This window comes from Macaca mulatta, chromosome 20, assembly GCF_049350105.2.
Source record: "Macaca mulatta isolate MMU2019108-1 chromosome 20, T2T-MMU8v2.0, whole genome shotgun sequence".
Classification (NCBI taxonomy): domain Eukaryota; kingdom Metazoa; phylum Chordata; class Mammalia; order Primates; family Cercopithecidae; genus Macaca; species Macaca mulatta.
In genome coordinates this window covers 4,795,101-4,810,530 of record NC_133425.1, presented here as the reverse complement: position 1 = coordinate 4,810,530, position 15,430 = coordinate 4,795,101, and the positions used below count along the sequence as shown (strand labels likewise).

The following is a 15,430-nucleotide window of genomic DNA, read 5'->3' as shown; positions in this document are numbered from 1 at the left end:
GGAGGCTACAGAGCAGATCTGAGGCGGGCTTCAGGATGATGCTGCGGCCACAGGAAGAATCGTGCCTTTCTCAGGAGACAGAACCTGCCACTTTCATCGGGGGCTCAGAGGGCTCCATGGTCATAAAAGGGAGAAGCAGCAAAGTCTGACTGTTCCTAATGTGTCACCAGGCTAGAGTGCAGCGGCGCGATCTCGGCTCAGTGCAACCTCCGCCTCTCAGGTTGAAGGGATTCTCCTGCCTCAGCCTCCTGAGTAGCTGGGACTACAGGGGCCCGCCACCACTCCCAGCTAATTTTTGTATTTTTAGTAGAGACGAGGTTTCCCCATATTGATCAGGCTGGTCTTGAGCTCCTGACCTCAGGTGATCTACCCTCCTCGACCTTCCAAAGTGCTGGGATTACAGGCATGAGCCACCTCGCCCAGCCTATTGTTTTTTAAAGTAACAGCTTTATTTAGATATAATTCACATACCATAAAATCTACCCTTTTAAAATGGACAGTTCACTGGTTCTTAATACATTCACAGTGTTGTACAATTGTCACCACTCTCTAATTCCGGAACATTTTCATCATCTCAAAAATCCCGCACCCAGGGGCAGTCTCTCCCCTTCCCCTTCCCCAGCCCCAGCAACCAAGAACCTACTTTCTGTCTCTATGGATTTGCCTATCCTGGACAGTTCATATAAACAGAGCCGTGTATTACTAATGTGTGGCCTTTTGTGTCTGGCTTCTTTCAGTTAGCATACAGTTTTCAAGATTCATACATGTGGCACGGATCAGTATTTTATTCCTTTTTATTTATTTATTTTGAGACGGAGTCGCGCTCTGTCGCCCAGACTAGAGTGCAGTGGCACGATCTTGGCTCACTGCAAGCTCCACCTCCCAGGTTCAAGCGATTCTCCCACCTCAGCCTCCCGAGTAGCTGGGATTACAAGCGCCCATCACCATGCCATGCCCGGCTAATTTTTTCATATTTTTAGTACAGATGGGGTTTCACCATATTGGCCGAGCTGGTCTTGAACTCCTCCTAACCTCAAGTGATCCACCCACTTTGGTCTCCCAAAGTGCTGGGATTACAAGCCTGAGCCACTGTGCCTGGCCTGTTTTTGAATCAGGGGTCTTGCTCTGTCACCCAGGCTGAAGTGCAGTGGCACAATCACAGCTCATCGCAGCCTCGACCTCCCAGGCTCAAGTGATCCTCCCACCTCAACCTTCTGAGTAGCTGGGACTACAGGCAGCTGCCACCATGCCCGGCTAATTTTTTTTTTTTTTTAGTAGAGACAGAGTCTTGCTATGTTGCCCCAGCTTTGAGCATACTGTCTGACTAATACCCCACTGATGCTATGCCACATTTTGCTTATCCATTCATCTGTTAGTGGACATATGGGTTGTTTTTACTTTGTGGTTATTAATAATGCCACTTAGGAATATTCATGTGCAAGTTTTCGTGTAGACATAAGTTTTCATTCTTCTTGGTTCTATACTTAGGAGTGGAATTGCTGGGTCATATGGCAACTGTGTTTAGCATTTTGAGGAACTGCTAGACTGTTTTCCAAAATGACTGCACCATTTTAAATCTCCAACAACACTTGTTATTCTGTTTTTGCTGTTGTTGTTTGTTTGCTTGTCCTTTTGAGACAAGGTCTTGCTCTGTCGCCCAGGCTGGAGTGCAGTGGCGTGTTCACAGCTTGCTGCAGCCTCAACCTTCCTGGCTCAGGTGATCCTTCTGCCTCAGCTCCCGGATAGCTGGAACAACCACAAACAGCTGCCCACATTGGTGGCTTTGGCCACCACACCCAGCTTTTTTTTTTTTTGGTAGAGATGGGGTTTTGCCATGTTACGGCCATCCTAGTGGGCGTGCAGTGGTATCTCATTGTGGTTTTGACTTGCATTTCCCTGATGACTAACGATGTTCGGCACCTTTTCACATGCTTATTGGCCATTTGTAGATCTTCTCCGGAGAAATGTCTGTTCACATCCTTTGCCCATTTTTTAACTGGGTTTTTTTAATTGATGAATTATTATTATTTTTTTTTTTTTTTGAGACGGAGTCTCGCTGTGCCGCCCAGGCTGGAGTGCAGTGGCCGGATCTCAGCTCACTGCAAGCTCCGCCTCCCGGGTTCACGCCATTCTCCTGCCTCAGCCTCCGGAGTAGCTGGGACTACAGGCGCCCGCCACCGCGCCCGGCTAGTTTTTTTTTTTTTTGTATTTTTTAGTAGAGACGGGGTTTCACCATGTTAGCCAGGATGGGATGAATTATTTTTTAAAAACAAAACTGATGTCTAAGCCTGTCTGAAGAGTATCAGTGTGGCCCATTGTCGCCTCAAGTTGTCACTGCAGGGCAGACATTTTGAAGTTTCCAGGCCTAAGTTTTAGTCACATGCCGGGCTGTTGGGTTCCGCAGCCCCAGGAGCCACGTTCAGCCGGTATCCGTGTGATACAAGGTGTGGTCCTCAGTGCGTGCCACCGATGCTGTCATCGGGAAGCCCCTGCTCCAGACAGGGAAGGGGTGACTGTTGTTGCTTTCATGGAGCAAAACGATGCTTGGGTTACCTTCAAGTGCAGTATTCCTCTTGGTCACGCTACTGGGATCAGACATGGGCAATCCGTGTCCCTCGTGCTAAAACGTGTGCTGCTTTTGTTTTACCCAGAAGGTGTACATCGGAAGAAGGACTTGCCTCCCAAAGTGCCCATAACACCGATGCCACAGTATTCCATTATGGAGACGCCGGTGCTGAAGAAGGAACTGGATAGGTTGGTGGTCTTCAAAGCTTGTTGCCCACAGTGGTCTTCTCCCTCCCACAAGTAACCAGGTTTCACACGCCTGGGGGCGGAAGGGTCCCCTGTGTGTTCTCTTTGGGTCTGGTGGATGCAGCTGGCTTGGGCTTGGGAAGAAAGGCCTGCAGTCGGCTCCTTAGGGAGCATGCGTGACTGCTGGATGCCGGGTGAGCCGCCCAGTTCTCTCTGCGTACCATTCCCCAGGGAGGCAACACATGAGACTCCTGTATGTCACCCCTGGGCAGCAGGTCCCCATGTTCCGTGTGGATAGACATGGCCCTCTAGCCAGAGCAGTCTGAGTGAGGAGGCCTGATTTTTTTGTTTGTTTGTTTTGAAAGACAGAGTGTCGCTCTGTCACCAGGCTGGTTGCAGTGGCACAATCCCGGCTCACTGCAACCTCTGCCTCCCGGGTTCAAGAGATTCTCCTGCCTCAGCCTCCCGAGTAGCTGGGACTACAGGCATGCGCCACCACGCCAGGCTAATTGTTGTTCAGTAGAGATGGGGTTTCACCATGTTGGCCAGGCTGGTCTCAAACTCCTGACCACGTGATCCACCCGCCTCGGCCTCCCAAAGTGCTGGGATTACAGGTGTGAGCCACCATGTCTAGTGGAGGCCTGATTTTTTAAAAAAGAACATTTAACTCTCACATCCACATGACACTCCTCTTACACTCGGGCACCCGGGGAAGCTTCTGCTGCCACCATCCCTCAGAACTGGGAGCAGCATATCTTTTGTTTATTTTTTATTTTTGGAGACAGGATCTCACTGTTGCCTAGGCTGGAGTACAGTGATGTGATCTTGGCTCACTGTAGCCTCAACCTGCGAGGCTTAAGCAATCCTACCTCATTCTCCCTCGTAGCTGGGACTCCAGGCGACACCACCATGCCTGGCTAATTTTTTTATTTTTTGTAGAGACGGGCTCTTGCTATGTTGCCCAGGCTGGCCTTGAACTCCTGAACTCAAGCTATCCTTCTGCCTCAGCCGCGTGAAGTGCTGGGATTGTAAGTGTGAGCCATTGTGCCTGGCTGACAATGTTTCTTTTGGAATATTCAGAGTAAGCTTAGTTGGCGCCTAGAATAGACACTAACCTCTGATGCTCACAGAAGTCAGGCATCTATGGTTTGTCACACAAGCCATTCGCTGAATGCATTGGGCATCACTCTTTGCTAAGATGGGGAACATTGTGGAGTGTGGACCAGCTGTGTGGGTGGGTCCTGAGGCCCACCTGTCCCTCCGTCAGGTTTGGAGTCCGCCCTCTGCCTAAACGCCAGATGGTTCTGAAGCTGAAGGAGATATTCCAGTACACTCACCAGACCGTGGACTCAGACTCTGAGGATGAGAGCCAGTCCTCACAGCCGCTACTGCAGGCGCCTCGCTGCCAGACCCTCGCCTCCCAGACCTACAAGCCTTCAAGGGCAGGGGCCCATGCCCAGCAGGAGGCCACCACAGGACCTGGGACCCATAGGCCCAAGGGACCTGCTAAGACCAAGGGCCCCCAACATCAAAGGAATCATCATGAAAGCATCGCACCCGCACCCCCAAGCAGGTCGCCCACCAAGGAGGCACCTCCAGGCCTTGATGATGATGCCCAGCTCCCAGCCTCCCAGGAATCCGTGGCCACTTCTGTGGACGGCAGTGACAGCTCCTTGAGCTCACAGAGGTAACAGGATAGACGCGATGGGGTTAGTGGCCTCATGTATCCTCTGGCCCGTGGGTGTGAGGGTTGGCATGAGTGAGGCCTAATGGCCAATCTTCAAAAACCCCCATCACCTTCTGGGTTTGACCTATGGGAAAACCAGGTGGGTTTAGGGGGCTGGTTCCCTGACCCCAGCCCTGCACAGGCCTCCTGGTTCCCGCCCCACACGCTGGACATTTCTGGCTGGGGCAGGATCCCACTGGAGTAGCCTGCAGGGATCTCTCAGGCCCGTCCTGCCTTGCTGGGGATCGTCTGTGCCACAGGCCAGGCTCCATGGGACCTGTAGACACCCTCCTTCCTTTAAAGAGGCACCTGGTCTCAGGTGCAAAACATCCTGGTCTGGCCCTTTTCAGTTCTTCCTCCTGTGAGTTTGGAGCGGCATTTGAGTCTGCAGGTGAAGAGGAGGAGGGTGAGGAGGAGGTCAGCGCCTCACAGGCAGCCGTGCAGGCGGCGGACACGGACGAGGCGCTGAGATGCTACATCCGCTCCAAGCCGGCCCTGTACCAGAAGGTGCTGCTGTACCAGCCCTTTGAGCTGGGGGAGCTGCAGGCGGAGCTGAAGCAGAACGGCCTCCGTGTATCCTCGCGCAGGCTACTGGACTTCCTGGACACCCATTGTATCACCTTCACCACCGCCGCTGCCCGCAGGGAGAAGCTCCAGGGCAGGAGGCGGTGGCCTCGGAGCAAGAAGAAGGCGGCGCGGAACTGACGGGGCGTCCCGACCCCACCCCACCCCGCCATCAGCAGCCCCCACCCCCACCATTTGCAGGGAGGACCTGGGACACCCGGTGTGGGTCAGGCCTCCACAGGCATTTCTGGGCCTGGGGACCACATCAGCTCTGCACTGTGATAATGACCACAGCCCAGTCCGAGGCTTCCTCCTCTGGGCTCTGCTTTCTAGGTGGCATTTGGAGCATGTCACCCACTGGATTTAGAGACTCCAGCCCCTGCCTCTGTCCATGCCCACAGTGTGTCTCCCTTTTTGGTTTTTTTTTTTTTTTTTTGAGACAGAGTCTCGCTCTGTCACCCAGGCTGCAGTGCAGTGGCGCAATCTCAGCTCCCTGCAACCTCCGCCTCCCGCGTTCAAGCGATTCTCCTGCCTCAGCCTCCCAGGTAGCTGGGACTACAGGCACACACTGCCACGCCCAGCTAATTTTTTATATTTTAGTAGAAATGGGGTTTCCCCATGTTGCCCAGGTTGGTCACTAACTCCAGAGCTCAGGCAGTCCGCCTGCCGTGGCCTCCCATAGTGCTGGGATTACAGGCATGAGCTACCACACCCAGCCCAGTGTGTCTCCCTTTAACCCAGTAGGGCCCTCAGGTGTCCCAGGGGGCAGTGGGCCATCACCAGCTGGCCAGGGCATGGCCTATTCTGCCACATTTGCCACCCTCTGAGCCCACCAGTCCTGGGCACAGCTGCCCCACACGTCTGTTCTGAGATGGACATCAGGTCCAGCCTGCCCCAGCAGCCTGGGCCCGTCCTCCTTAGCACTCAGGCCAACCCCAGCCACCACCAGCCTGAGACCAGGTGTCCTCAGACTCCCTGCACTGCCACAGCCCAGGTGCAGCTCTCCTGGCCAGCCGTGCTACCTGGACGCTTGTCATTGTTACCAGCAGTCTCCCAACTGGACAGTGCACAAGGGCCCAGAACAACTCTGATGCCCGCAAAACAAACATGTTCACTAGCGGGTTCCACTCTTTGGGTTAAAGCTGCCTCCAGCCTCAGGAGCAGTGTGGAGGAAGATGAGGGCCAGGAAAGAAGGAAACCTCGGTCTCTCCATCCCTGTGAATGTCCTCGTCTGTTTCAAATACGGTGCAGTCAGTTTTATATGATGTGCAATAAACCAAAAAGGCTTTATTAAAATCTCCTGGCTGCCACACTCCAGGAAGATCAAGAGGGAAACAGGTGGGAGCTGGAGACACCGTGGCCCTGAGCCCCCGCCCCACGCCTGCGGAAGCCCCCACCTTGCACCTGCCCTTCGGAGTAAGCTGGGCCTGCTGTCTCCTTATTTCAGTTCCTAGACCAGAGATGCAGATGTTCATTAATCCCCACACCCACATCCAACAGAGCCCTGGCCGGGTGCCAAGCTCCAGCCCCTGCTCCTTGAAGTGGGGCCCAAGCACCCCCAGCAGCTGCCTCAGCTGGGGGTTGCTAGAAAAGCGGACTCAGACCCCCGCCACCACCCAGCCCACCACACAACTCACCGAGTCACCACGTGCCTTTACCAATGCGTCCAGTCCAGTAGAGGAGACAGACACTGGCCTATCCTGGCCTGGTGGGGGGTTGGGCTTCGGTGGCCTGAAGGGCCGTGTCAGGGACAGCCTCCCAGAACTGGGGTTTGTGAGCTGCATCTTAGGGCTGAGCAGAATTTAGGGGGTGAAATGTGGTTTCTGGCACACATACTGTGTCCTGGCACGTAAGCCAGTGAAGAGGCCCCGGCTTCCCAGCTTACGGTGTCCGGGGCGGACAATTTAGAGCCTGAGATCAGCTGTGATCAATCTGAGGCTGGCCTCTGGCCTGTTTTGGAAGGCATCACGCGCTGCTTCCTTGATGGGCTGATCCCCCTCCCTGGTGTTAGGGAAGCAGGAGGGAGTGGTGAAGGTGGGGCACTCAGGGCTCCTGTCCGGCGTCGCAGGGTTTGTGGTTTGGACGCATGTGTTGTGTGCCATGACTTGAAAGTTCAGAACTTCAGGGCTGGTAAAGACCGGTTGGGGGAGGGGTTCCAAGTAGTTAACAAGCCAGGTTAGGAGCCTTGAGTGCAGTGTGAGTCCAAGGCCGGGGGAGGCATGGCCTGGGGACTGGATCCAAGCCTCGCAGTGACCTTGGTTTCAGTTGGGGACGCTGGACACTTCCTGGGCCAATGGGCCAACACTGGGCAGAGGCTCAGTTTATGCACTGCCACCCGGCCAGGTGACTAGATGCTGGCCCTGAACCTGTACAAAGACACATTTCCTTGTCCTGAGACAAGCTGTGACGCAGCTGATGCCTCCAGAGGGAAAGGGGTTGAAGGAGTCACTGTAGGAGCCCACAGAGGTGTGGTGGCATCCAGGAGTAGACCTGGCCCCTGCCACGGGGATGATGCTGACCCAGGCAGCATAAAACCAGGTCCAGCTGACAGATGGAAAATGCCTTCTCACAGCACCCGCAGCAAGGCTGGCAGGCAATGGGGCCTCCTCGTGGACAAGACGGGAGAGAATTCCCTTCCACGTGTGACTGAGAAGGAAGCTGGCAGCCCGGGCACGGTGGCTCCCACATGTAATCCCAGTGCTTTGGGAGTCCAAGGCAGGAGGATCACTTGAGCCCAGAAGTTTAAGACCAGACTGGGCAACATAGTGAGGCCAAGTCTCTATTTTGAAAACAATATTAACAAAATTTCTAAAGGGGGTAAAAAAGGCTGGCAGCGGAACTTTCATTGGTAACAACTAAATCAGAAAACGGGTCTGTCCCTGCCTCACTGTAATGTGAAGAGGCCTTCAGGCCTGTTCCACTTTTGGTGGCCCGAACCCGGCATGGCTTGGGCACGGCCCCTCAAGGCAGTTACAGGGGAGCCACAGCCCAGCCTGGGCCCAGGCGAGGAGGTTCACAGAGAAAGAGCCTGCAGGCAGGGGCCTCATGCTGTCGCCAAGTTAGGAAGGGCTGAGGCCACTGCCTGTCTGGCTGACCCCAGCTCTGGGTGGAGAGAAAGCCTCAGAGTGAGAACAGTTAGGAAGCCCCCAGCCCAGCCTCCTCCTCCACCAGGAGCCAGGAGGACGGCCCATCTGGTTCTCAGCAGAGTGGGCAGAGTGGGGAACGGGACCAGCCCTGTGTGGACTGATGGACATTCCTGCGAGGGGGAAGAACAGGGGCTGGGCTGCTCCCCAAGATCCCATGGAGGAGGCTGTGTCCTCTCAGGCTCCACATCCATCCCCCGTGAGCCACGAAGGGAGGCAGAGTGAGCCTTTGGCCCCTTTCATGTGACAGATACCCACCGGGCCCTGCGGTTTCCAACATCCTGTGGGCGGCCTGGTTTCAGGCGCCTTTGCTGCTCCTCACAGCCGAGGCTGCAGCTGCCGGGTCTGCACTCTGCCTGCCTGGAGCCTCAGGCAGCCTTCTCGAGGGGCCATGGTGTCCTCCCAGCACCCGGCACGTTCCTGCATGCTCAGCATTGTTGGGAGGGAGGGAGAGGAAGGAGGGAAAAAAGGCAGGCAGGGGAATGTGCAGGAGCACTTCTGGTCTCCTGCCTCAGTTCCCTCCCCCCATCACCCACACAGGCTCTGGGGAGCCAGCTAACCCTCCCACCTCCCCTGAGCCACAAGCTGCTCTATGAGTCCAGACCTACTGTTCTCCTGCTCTACAACCATCACAGGCTCCCACTTGCTTGCTGAGGAAAATCCAGACCCCAAGACCCCTGTCCCTTGGCTCTCACCTTGTCACCTGCTTCCCTCAGTGGCCCCATGTTGCTTGCTCCCTGTCCCCGGTGGATGTCCCATACTTTTCCTTTATTGTAATTTTTCTCACGTGGCTTGCTCTGGGCCATGTCCTTTCCCCTCACGCCCTTCCCTGTCAGGGCAGGCCATCCATGCGCCAAGTGGGATCCCTTGCTGCGGACAGTGACATTCTCCTGTTTCCTCTTAGGGTACAGGTGACCTGCCTCTGGGGAGCCCTTTGGTCACAGGAAGATGTTATGGGGCACAGCTGAGTCAGAGGTGCCTACTGAATGACAGAGAGAAAAGAAGGCAAGAGGTGTTCAAAGGGGGAGCACAGTAGCTCACACCTGTAATCTCCGTGTTTTGGGAGGCCAACGCAGGAGGATCACTCGAGCCCCAGGAGGTGGAGGCTACAGTGAGCCGAGATCACATCACTGCACTCCAGTCTGGGTGACGGAGCAAGATCCTGTCTCAAAAAATAAATAGGCTGGGTGCAGTGGTTCACGCCTGTAATCTCAGCACTTTGGGAGGCCAAGGCGGGCAGATGACCTGAGGTCAGGCATTCAAGACCAGCCTGGCCAACATGGCGAAACCCCTCCTCTACTAAAATACAAAAATTAGCAGGGCATGGTGGTGCATGCCCGTAATCCCAGCTACTCAGGAGGCTGAGGTAGGAGAATCTCTTGAATCCGGGAAGGGGAGGTTGCAGTGAGCTGAGACTGCACCACTGCACTCCAGCCTGGGCAACAGAGCAAGACTCTGTCTTAGATAAATAAATAAACAAACAAATAAATAAAAAATAGGGCAGGCCACAGGGTGGCCTGGAGGTGGGAGGGCGCAGTTCGGTCCTGGTGGGGTCACCCTCTAGTTGCGTGACCTCAGGCTGCTCACTTGATTTCCTGACCACCACCCGCCTGAAAACAAGCATTTATCGATAGCAGGGCAGCTTCCTTTGTGGCGGGATGGAGGTGATGTTTCAACAATCTTGGCACCGGCCACTTTATCCTGAGCATGCCACCTGCAGGGACACAGTCCCAGAGTCAAGACCCCCAGCATCACCGCCACACTTGACTTACAGGAGGGCGGTGACCAAGCCTGGGAGCCCTGGCTCCTCGATGTGTCTGTGAGGCTGTTGGCTGTTGAAATCAGACAGGAAGGAAGGTTGAGGTGGAGCCCAGCACAGGAAGAGGTGACGACCCGGAGCTGCAGGGACAGCCGGTGGGCTCGGCGGGGCTGCAGAAGGTCAGGGCTACACTACTCTCGGCCGCCGCATGGTCGGTCGGTTGGCGTGGGAAGCGCCCTGATCCCTGGTCCTGAGGACTCGGGCTGGCACAGGGATCCCCAGGGCATCTACCACCACCCAGCTGGAGCAGGGCTGAGCCCAGGAACACGGAGATGGAGCCCCCAGGCCCCCCAGTCTTGGTGTCCCTGGAGCAGCATTGAGGCCCGAGAGGTAAGCTGGGTCCAGGTGACCTCAGTGCCGGGCAGGGGAGGGAGAAGGGATGCTAGCAGGAAGGATGGTGGCCTTAAGGCCTGAGCTACTCTGGGGAGGGGGACTCGGGAGACTCCACAAGACTCCAAGGTGTCTCCGGGGGGAGGACTGGCTCATGCTGTAGAAAAAACAGACGTGGCCAGGGACAGTGGCTCATGCCTGTAATCCCAACACTTTGGAAGGCCAAGGCGGGCAGATCACTTGAGGTCAGGAGTTTGAGACCAGCCTGGCCAACGTGGTGAAACCCCATCTCTACTAACAATACAAAAAAAAAAAAAAAAATTAGCCAGGCATGGTGGCAGACGCCTGTAATCCCAGCTACTCAGGAGGCTGAGGCAGGAGAATTGCTTGAACCCAGGAGGCGGAGGTTGCAGTGAGCCGAGATCGAGTCACTGCACTTAATCCTGGGTGACAAAGCGAGACTCCGTCTCAAAAAAAAAAAAAAGAGAAAAAAAAAACAGACATGTGCCTAAGGATAGCCCAGGACAGGTCCAGGGGCAAAGCCCAGCTCCCCCAGGTGCCAGTGATGGCCCAGGAGGAGCAGGAAGCATCTTGAAGGTGCTGGGGGTAGGCGGTGGTGATGCTGAGCCACGGCCCGGGGAATCATCAGACCCGGACACCCTTCCTAGCACTGGGACCCCCCATGGGAGGCTACTTACTTCTCTGGGCCTCAGCTCCCCACCTGTAGATGGAGGTGACAACACAGGAGGGGCAAGGTCATGAGCGGCAGGGAGGGTGCAGACGCCGCCCCCAGGTGAGTGGGCAGCCCCAGGGCCTCTCCCGGCCACAGCTTTGGGTGAGACAAGGCTCGAGAGAGATGGCAACCACGGAGGCCTTCTTGGGAGAACTGCTACTGCCCTGGGCCAGCCTAGGTGTTGGCTGCAGGGTCTTCCCCTGTGGCCAGGCTCCAGGGGCCCTGGTGTCCTTGCTGGTCCCCTCCCTGGAGGTGCCCCCCAAGCCTGGGGCTCACTGTCAGCCATCACAGGCTGTAGGCTGCACGACGCCCCGCTCTGTGCCAGGGTGCTGGGCTCCCCAGGGCTGGGCCTCTCCACCCCTTGGACTCTAGGGGTCCGTGCAGTGAGCAGGGTGGGGCCCTGAGGTGCAGGTGCCTCTTCCTTCGGGAAGGCTTTGAGCTCAAGTGATGACGCTGGGGCCACCTCGAGAGGACCGAGTCCTGAATTTCGAGACCCTGGGAGGGGAGAGGGGCAGCGTGTGGGAAGAAAGGACTGTCCAAGCAGCCGCAGCGGGAGATACTGGCAGCTCAGGTGGGCGGCCAGCACCGGGAGGTCCCACCTGGGCGCCAAGTGGCAGGAAAGGACCCAGCAGGTCCCCGTGAGGACTGAGGCACAGACCAGGTGGGCGGGTGATGGGCAGAGGCGGCGAGTCCGTCAGGGCTGAGGCTTCTCAGGAATGAGGCAGCAGCCCATTCGCAGAGCCTGAGGGACTGCGCCTGAGCCCACACCACACCAGGAAGGCCTCAGGTCCACCTCTGCCCACAGACAAAGCTCTAGGGGTGAACCCTGGTGCTACCTGGGAGGCTCCCGGGGAGGAGGCAGCAGTGGCACCTACTCGTCCCTCTGGCCTCACCCTGCTCACGGCAGCTCAGACCAGCTGTGGATCGACCTCTGGTCTTCAGATCCCCCAAAGCAACCCGAGGCCCACCTGTCCTCAGTCTGTCTTTCAGCCGCACTCACAGGGGCTGCCTGACCGTCCATAGTGGCATCTGTGGCCTCGCGACCTCACTCTGCTGAGAGGTCTGTGGAAGGCTCCAGCCTGCCAGACGGATGTCAGGGCTGTGTGCAGGGCCTGGCAGTGGTGGCAGCCAGGTCACCAACCCCCATCAGCCTCTGGGGCTGGCCCTGGGAGGTTCTGGCAATGCGGGGGTTGGTTCACCCCTCCTCTGTCCTTTTTAGGGAAAGTGTCCAAGTGTGAAAGCCAGTTTCGTCTGAGTGGGGCCTGAGTAGGGGTGCCAGATCAGATACAGGACAATCGGTCAAATCTGAATTTCAGATAATCCATTTCTTTGGTAGAAATATGTCTCCAGTATGACATGAGCTATGTCTATACTAAAAATTATGTCGTTTATCTGAAATTTAAGTATCTGTGGGTATCTCGTATTTTTATTTTATTATTATTTTTTGAGACAGCCTTGCTCTGTCACCCCGGCTGGAGTGCAGTGGTGCGATCTCAGCTCACTGCAGCCTCCGCCTCCTGAGTTCAGGCGATTTTCCTGCCTCAGCCTCCAGAGTAGCTGGGACTACAGGTGTCCACCACCACGCCCGGCTAATGTTTGTGTTTTTAGTAGAGATGGGGTTTCACCATGTTGGTCAGGCTGGTCTTGAACTCCTGACCTCAGGTGATCTGCCCACCTCAGCCTCCCAAAGTGCTGGGATTACAAAGCTGCACCCAGCTTTGTCTTGTATTTTAATTTGCTGTATCTGGCAACCCTGGACCCAAGGTCGTGGGGCCACAAAGAGGGGTGTCTGGTCAGGAGGGAGTGCTGACCCCCAACACTGAGAGACTAACGAGGCCGCAGAGGCAGGGGTGCTTGCCAGCCCCAGCCCCGCCTTCCCAGGCACATGTGAGTCCTGCCTCGCCCCAGCCCCTGACTCCTGCCAGCACTGTCCCTCCCTCATTCCTCTCCCAGCCCCACTCAGGTCCCGTGGTTCTCAACTCTGGTTAGAATCACCTGAGGAGTTTAAACTAGATCCACATGGCCCAAGCCAGACCAATCGAATCTCTGGGTGGTCAGGGGGAGCACCGGTTATTTAAAAACCATGCCCCACAAGGCCAGGCGCGGTGGTTCACACCTGTAATCTCAGCACTTTGGGAGGTCAGGAGTTCCAGACCAGCCTGGCCAACATAGTCAAATCCTGTCTCTGCAAAAATACAAATGGTATTGATGGTGGGTGCCTATAATCCCAGCTACTCAGGAGCCTGAGGTGGGAGAATTGCTTGAACCCAGGAGGCAGAGGTTGCAGTGAGCTGAGATGGTGCCATTACACTCCAGCCTGGGCAACAGAGTGAAACTCTGTCTCAAATAATAATAATAATGTTAAAAATTAAAAATAAAAGATAAAATGGTTACCATGGGCCAAGCATGGTGGTCTTCACCTGTAATCCCAGCTACTCAGAAGGCTGAGGTGGGAGAATTGCTTAAGCCCAGGAGGTCAAGACTGCAGTGAGCCAAGATCGTACCACTGCACTCCAGCCTGGCTGACAAAGCAGGACCCTGTCTTTATTTTTTAGTGACAAAGCAAGACCCTGTCTCTATTTTTTAAGGAAAATTATTTTTTAAATGGTTAAAATGGTAAATTTTGTGTTATGTGTATTTCACCAAAATTTTAAATCAATCAATAAGACTCCAGATGATGCCCCACCGGCGCTGAGAGGCCTTGAGCTGGGACTTCTTCCGTGTGGTCCTCTCATCCTCCAGGCCACTCCTGCCCCCAGCAGCAGGGCTGGTCACCTGTTGGGTGCACCTGGACATCCAACAGGAGACTGTGTCCACCTGGGCCACACCCTAATGTCACACAATGGAGAGAAGGACAGAGGCTCCCGTGTCCTGGCCTCTGGCCTATCAGGCAGACAGCAGCACCACTTCGTTTGGGCTGACATACCTTTGAATGTTTAGATAGTTGCTAGTTTAACTTTTTTTTTTTTTTTTTTGAGACAGGGTCTTGCTCTGTCATCCAGGCTGGAGTGGAGTGGTGAGATCTCAGCTCACTGTGGCCTCGATGGTGAGGGTTAAGCGATTCTCCCACCTCAGCTTCCTGAGTAGCTGGGATTACAGGCATGTGCCACCGTGCTCAGCTAATTTTTTTTTTTCTACTTTTTATAGAGACAGGGTTTTGCCCATGTTGCTCAGGCTGGTCGGTCTCAAACTCCTGGGCTCAAGCAATCCACCCACCTTGGCCTCCCAAAGTGCTGGGATTATAGGGGTGAGCCATGGCGCCCAGCCTCCATACCTCCTTTCAATGTTTTTTGATTTCTCTCAGTAATGTTTTATAGTTTTCAGTATAGAGGTCTTGCAAATTTTTGCTACATTTATTCCTAGATATTTGATTCTTTTTTTTTTTTGGAGATAGAGTCTCGCTCTGTCGCCCAGGCTAGAGTGCAGTGACACCGTCTTGACTCACTACAAGCTCTGCCTCCTGGGTTCAAGTAATTCCCTGACTCAGCCTCCTGAGTAGCTGGGATTACAGGTGCCCACCACCACGCCCAGCTAATTTTTGTATTTTTAGTAGAGATGGGGTTTCACCATGTTGGCCAGGATGGTCTCCATCTCTTGACCTCATGATCCACCTGCCTCAGCCTTCCAAAGTGCTGGGATTACAGGCGTAAGCCACTTGCGCCTGGCCTTTATTTTTATTTTATTTATTTATTTATTTATTTATTTATTTATTTATTATTTTTTGAGATGGAGTCTCACTCTGTTGCCCAGGCTGGAGTGCAGTGGCGTGATCTCGGCTCACTGCAAGCTCGGCCTCCCGGGTTCATGCCATTCTCCTGCTTCAGCATCTCAAGTAACTGGGACTACAGGCACCCGCCACCACACCCAGCTAATTTTTTGTACTTTTAGTAGAGACGGGGTTTCATCGTGTTAGCCAGGATGGTCTCGATCTCCTGACCTCATGATCTCCCTGCCTCAGCCTCCCAAAGTGCTGGGATTACAGGTGTGAGCCACTGCGCCCGGTCACATATTTCTTTAGGATAAATTCCTAAAAGTGGAATTTCTAGGACAAAAGATATTTCATGACAATAGATAATGGTAAATTATAATCCAGAATTGTTATACTAATTTATACTTCCACCCACTATGTATTAAGATTCCCACTACAGGCCTGGCACAGTGGCTCATGTCTGCAATTCCAGCACTTTGGGAGGCCAAGGTGGGAAGATTGCTTGACCCCAGAAGTTGCAGATCAGACCAGGCAACATGGCAAGACCCTGTCTCTACAAAAAATATAAAAATTAGCTGGGTGTGGTAGCATGCGCCTGTAGTCCCAGCTACTTTGGAGGATCACTTGAGCCCAGGGAAGTTGAGGCTGCAGTGAA

General features: G+C 54.7%; 2 protein-coding genes and 1 long non-coding RNA gene across 15 annotated transcripts in view; 2 read left to right on the top strand and 1 right to left on the bottom strand.

The window, feature by feature from the left end:
- Positions 1–6,337, top strand: part of SLX4 (SLX4 structure-specific endonuclease subunit) — a 29,722-nt gene extending 23,385 nt beyond the window's left edge. For 2 of the 3 annotated variants that reach the window (XM_015125424.3, XM_077985365.1), the window contains 3 exons: positions 2,652–2,754; positions 4,019–4,438; positions 4,828–6,337. In XM_015125424.3, coding sequence (XP_014980910.3) covers positions 2,652–2,754; positions 4,019–4,438; positions 4,828–5,182 — 878 coding nt within the window. In that variant the 3' untranslated portion in view covers positions 5,183–6,337. Of the gene's footprint in view, positions 1–2,651; positions 2,755–3,690; positions 3,780–4,018; positions 4,439–4,827 lie in introns of all 3 variants that reach the window. The other variant, XR_013411454.1, reaches the window with a different exon arrangement.
- On the bottom strand, positions 6,297–10,028 carry LOC144337868 (uncharacterized). Its single transcript, XR_013411500.1, has 2 exons — positions 9,957–10,028; positions 6,297–9,166 (listed from the first exon to the last, which is right to left on the bottom strand). It is a non-coding gene; the product is annotated as an uncharacterized LOC144337868 (long non-coding RNA).
- Position 10,029: 1 nt separating this feature from the next.
- Positions 10,030–15,430, top strand: part of NLRC3 (NLR family CARD domain containing 3) — a 39,894-nt gene continuing 34,493 nt past the window's right edge. For 2 of the 11 annotated variants that reach the window (XM_077985377.1, XM_028840968.2), the window contains exon 1: positions 10,035–10,333. The gene's annotated coding sequence lies outside the window, so the exon portion shown is untranslated. Of the gene's footprint in view, positions 10,334–15,430 lie in introns of all 11 variants that reach the window. The other 9 variants (XM_028840969.2, XM_077985378.1, XM_028840967.2 and 6 more) reach the window with 6 other exon arrangements.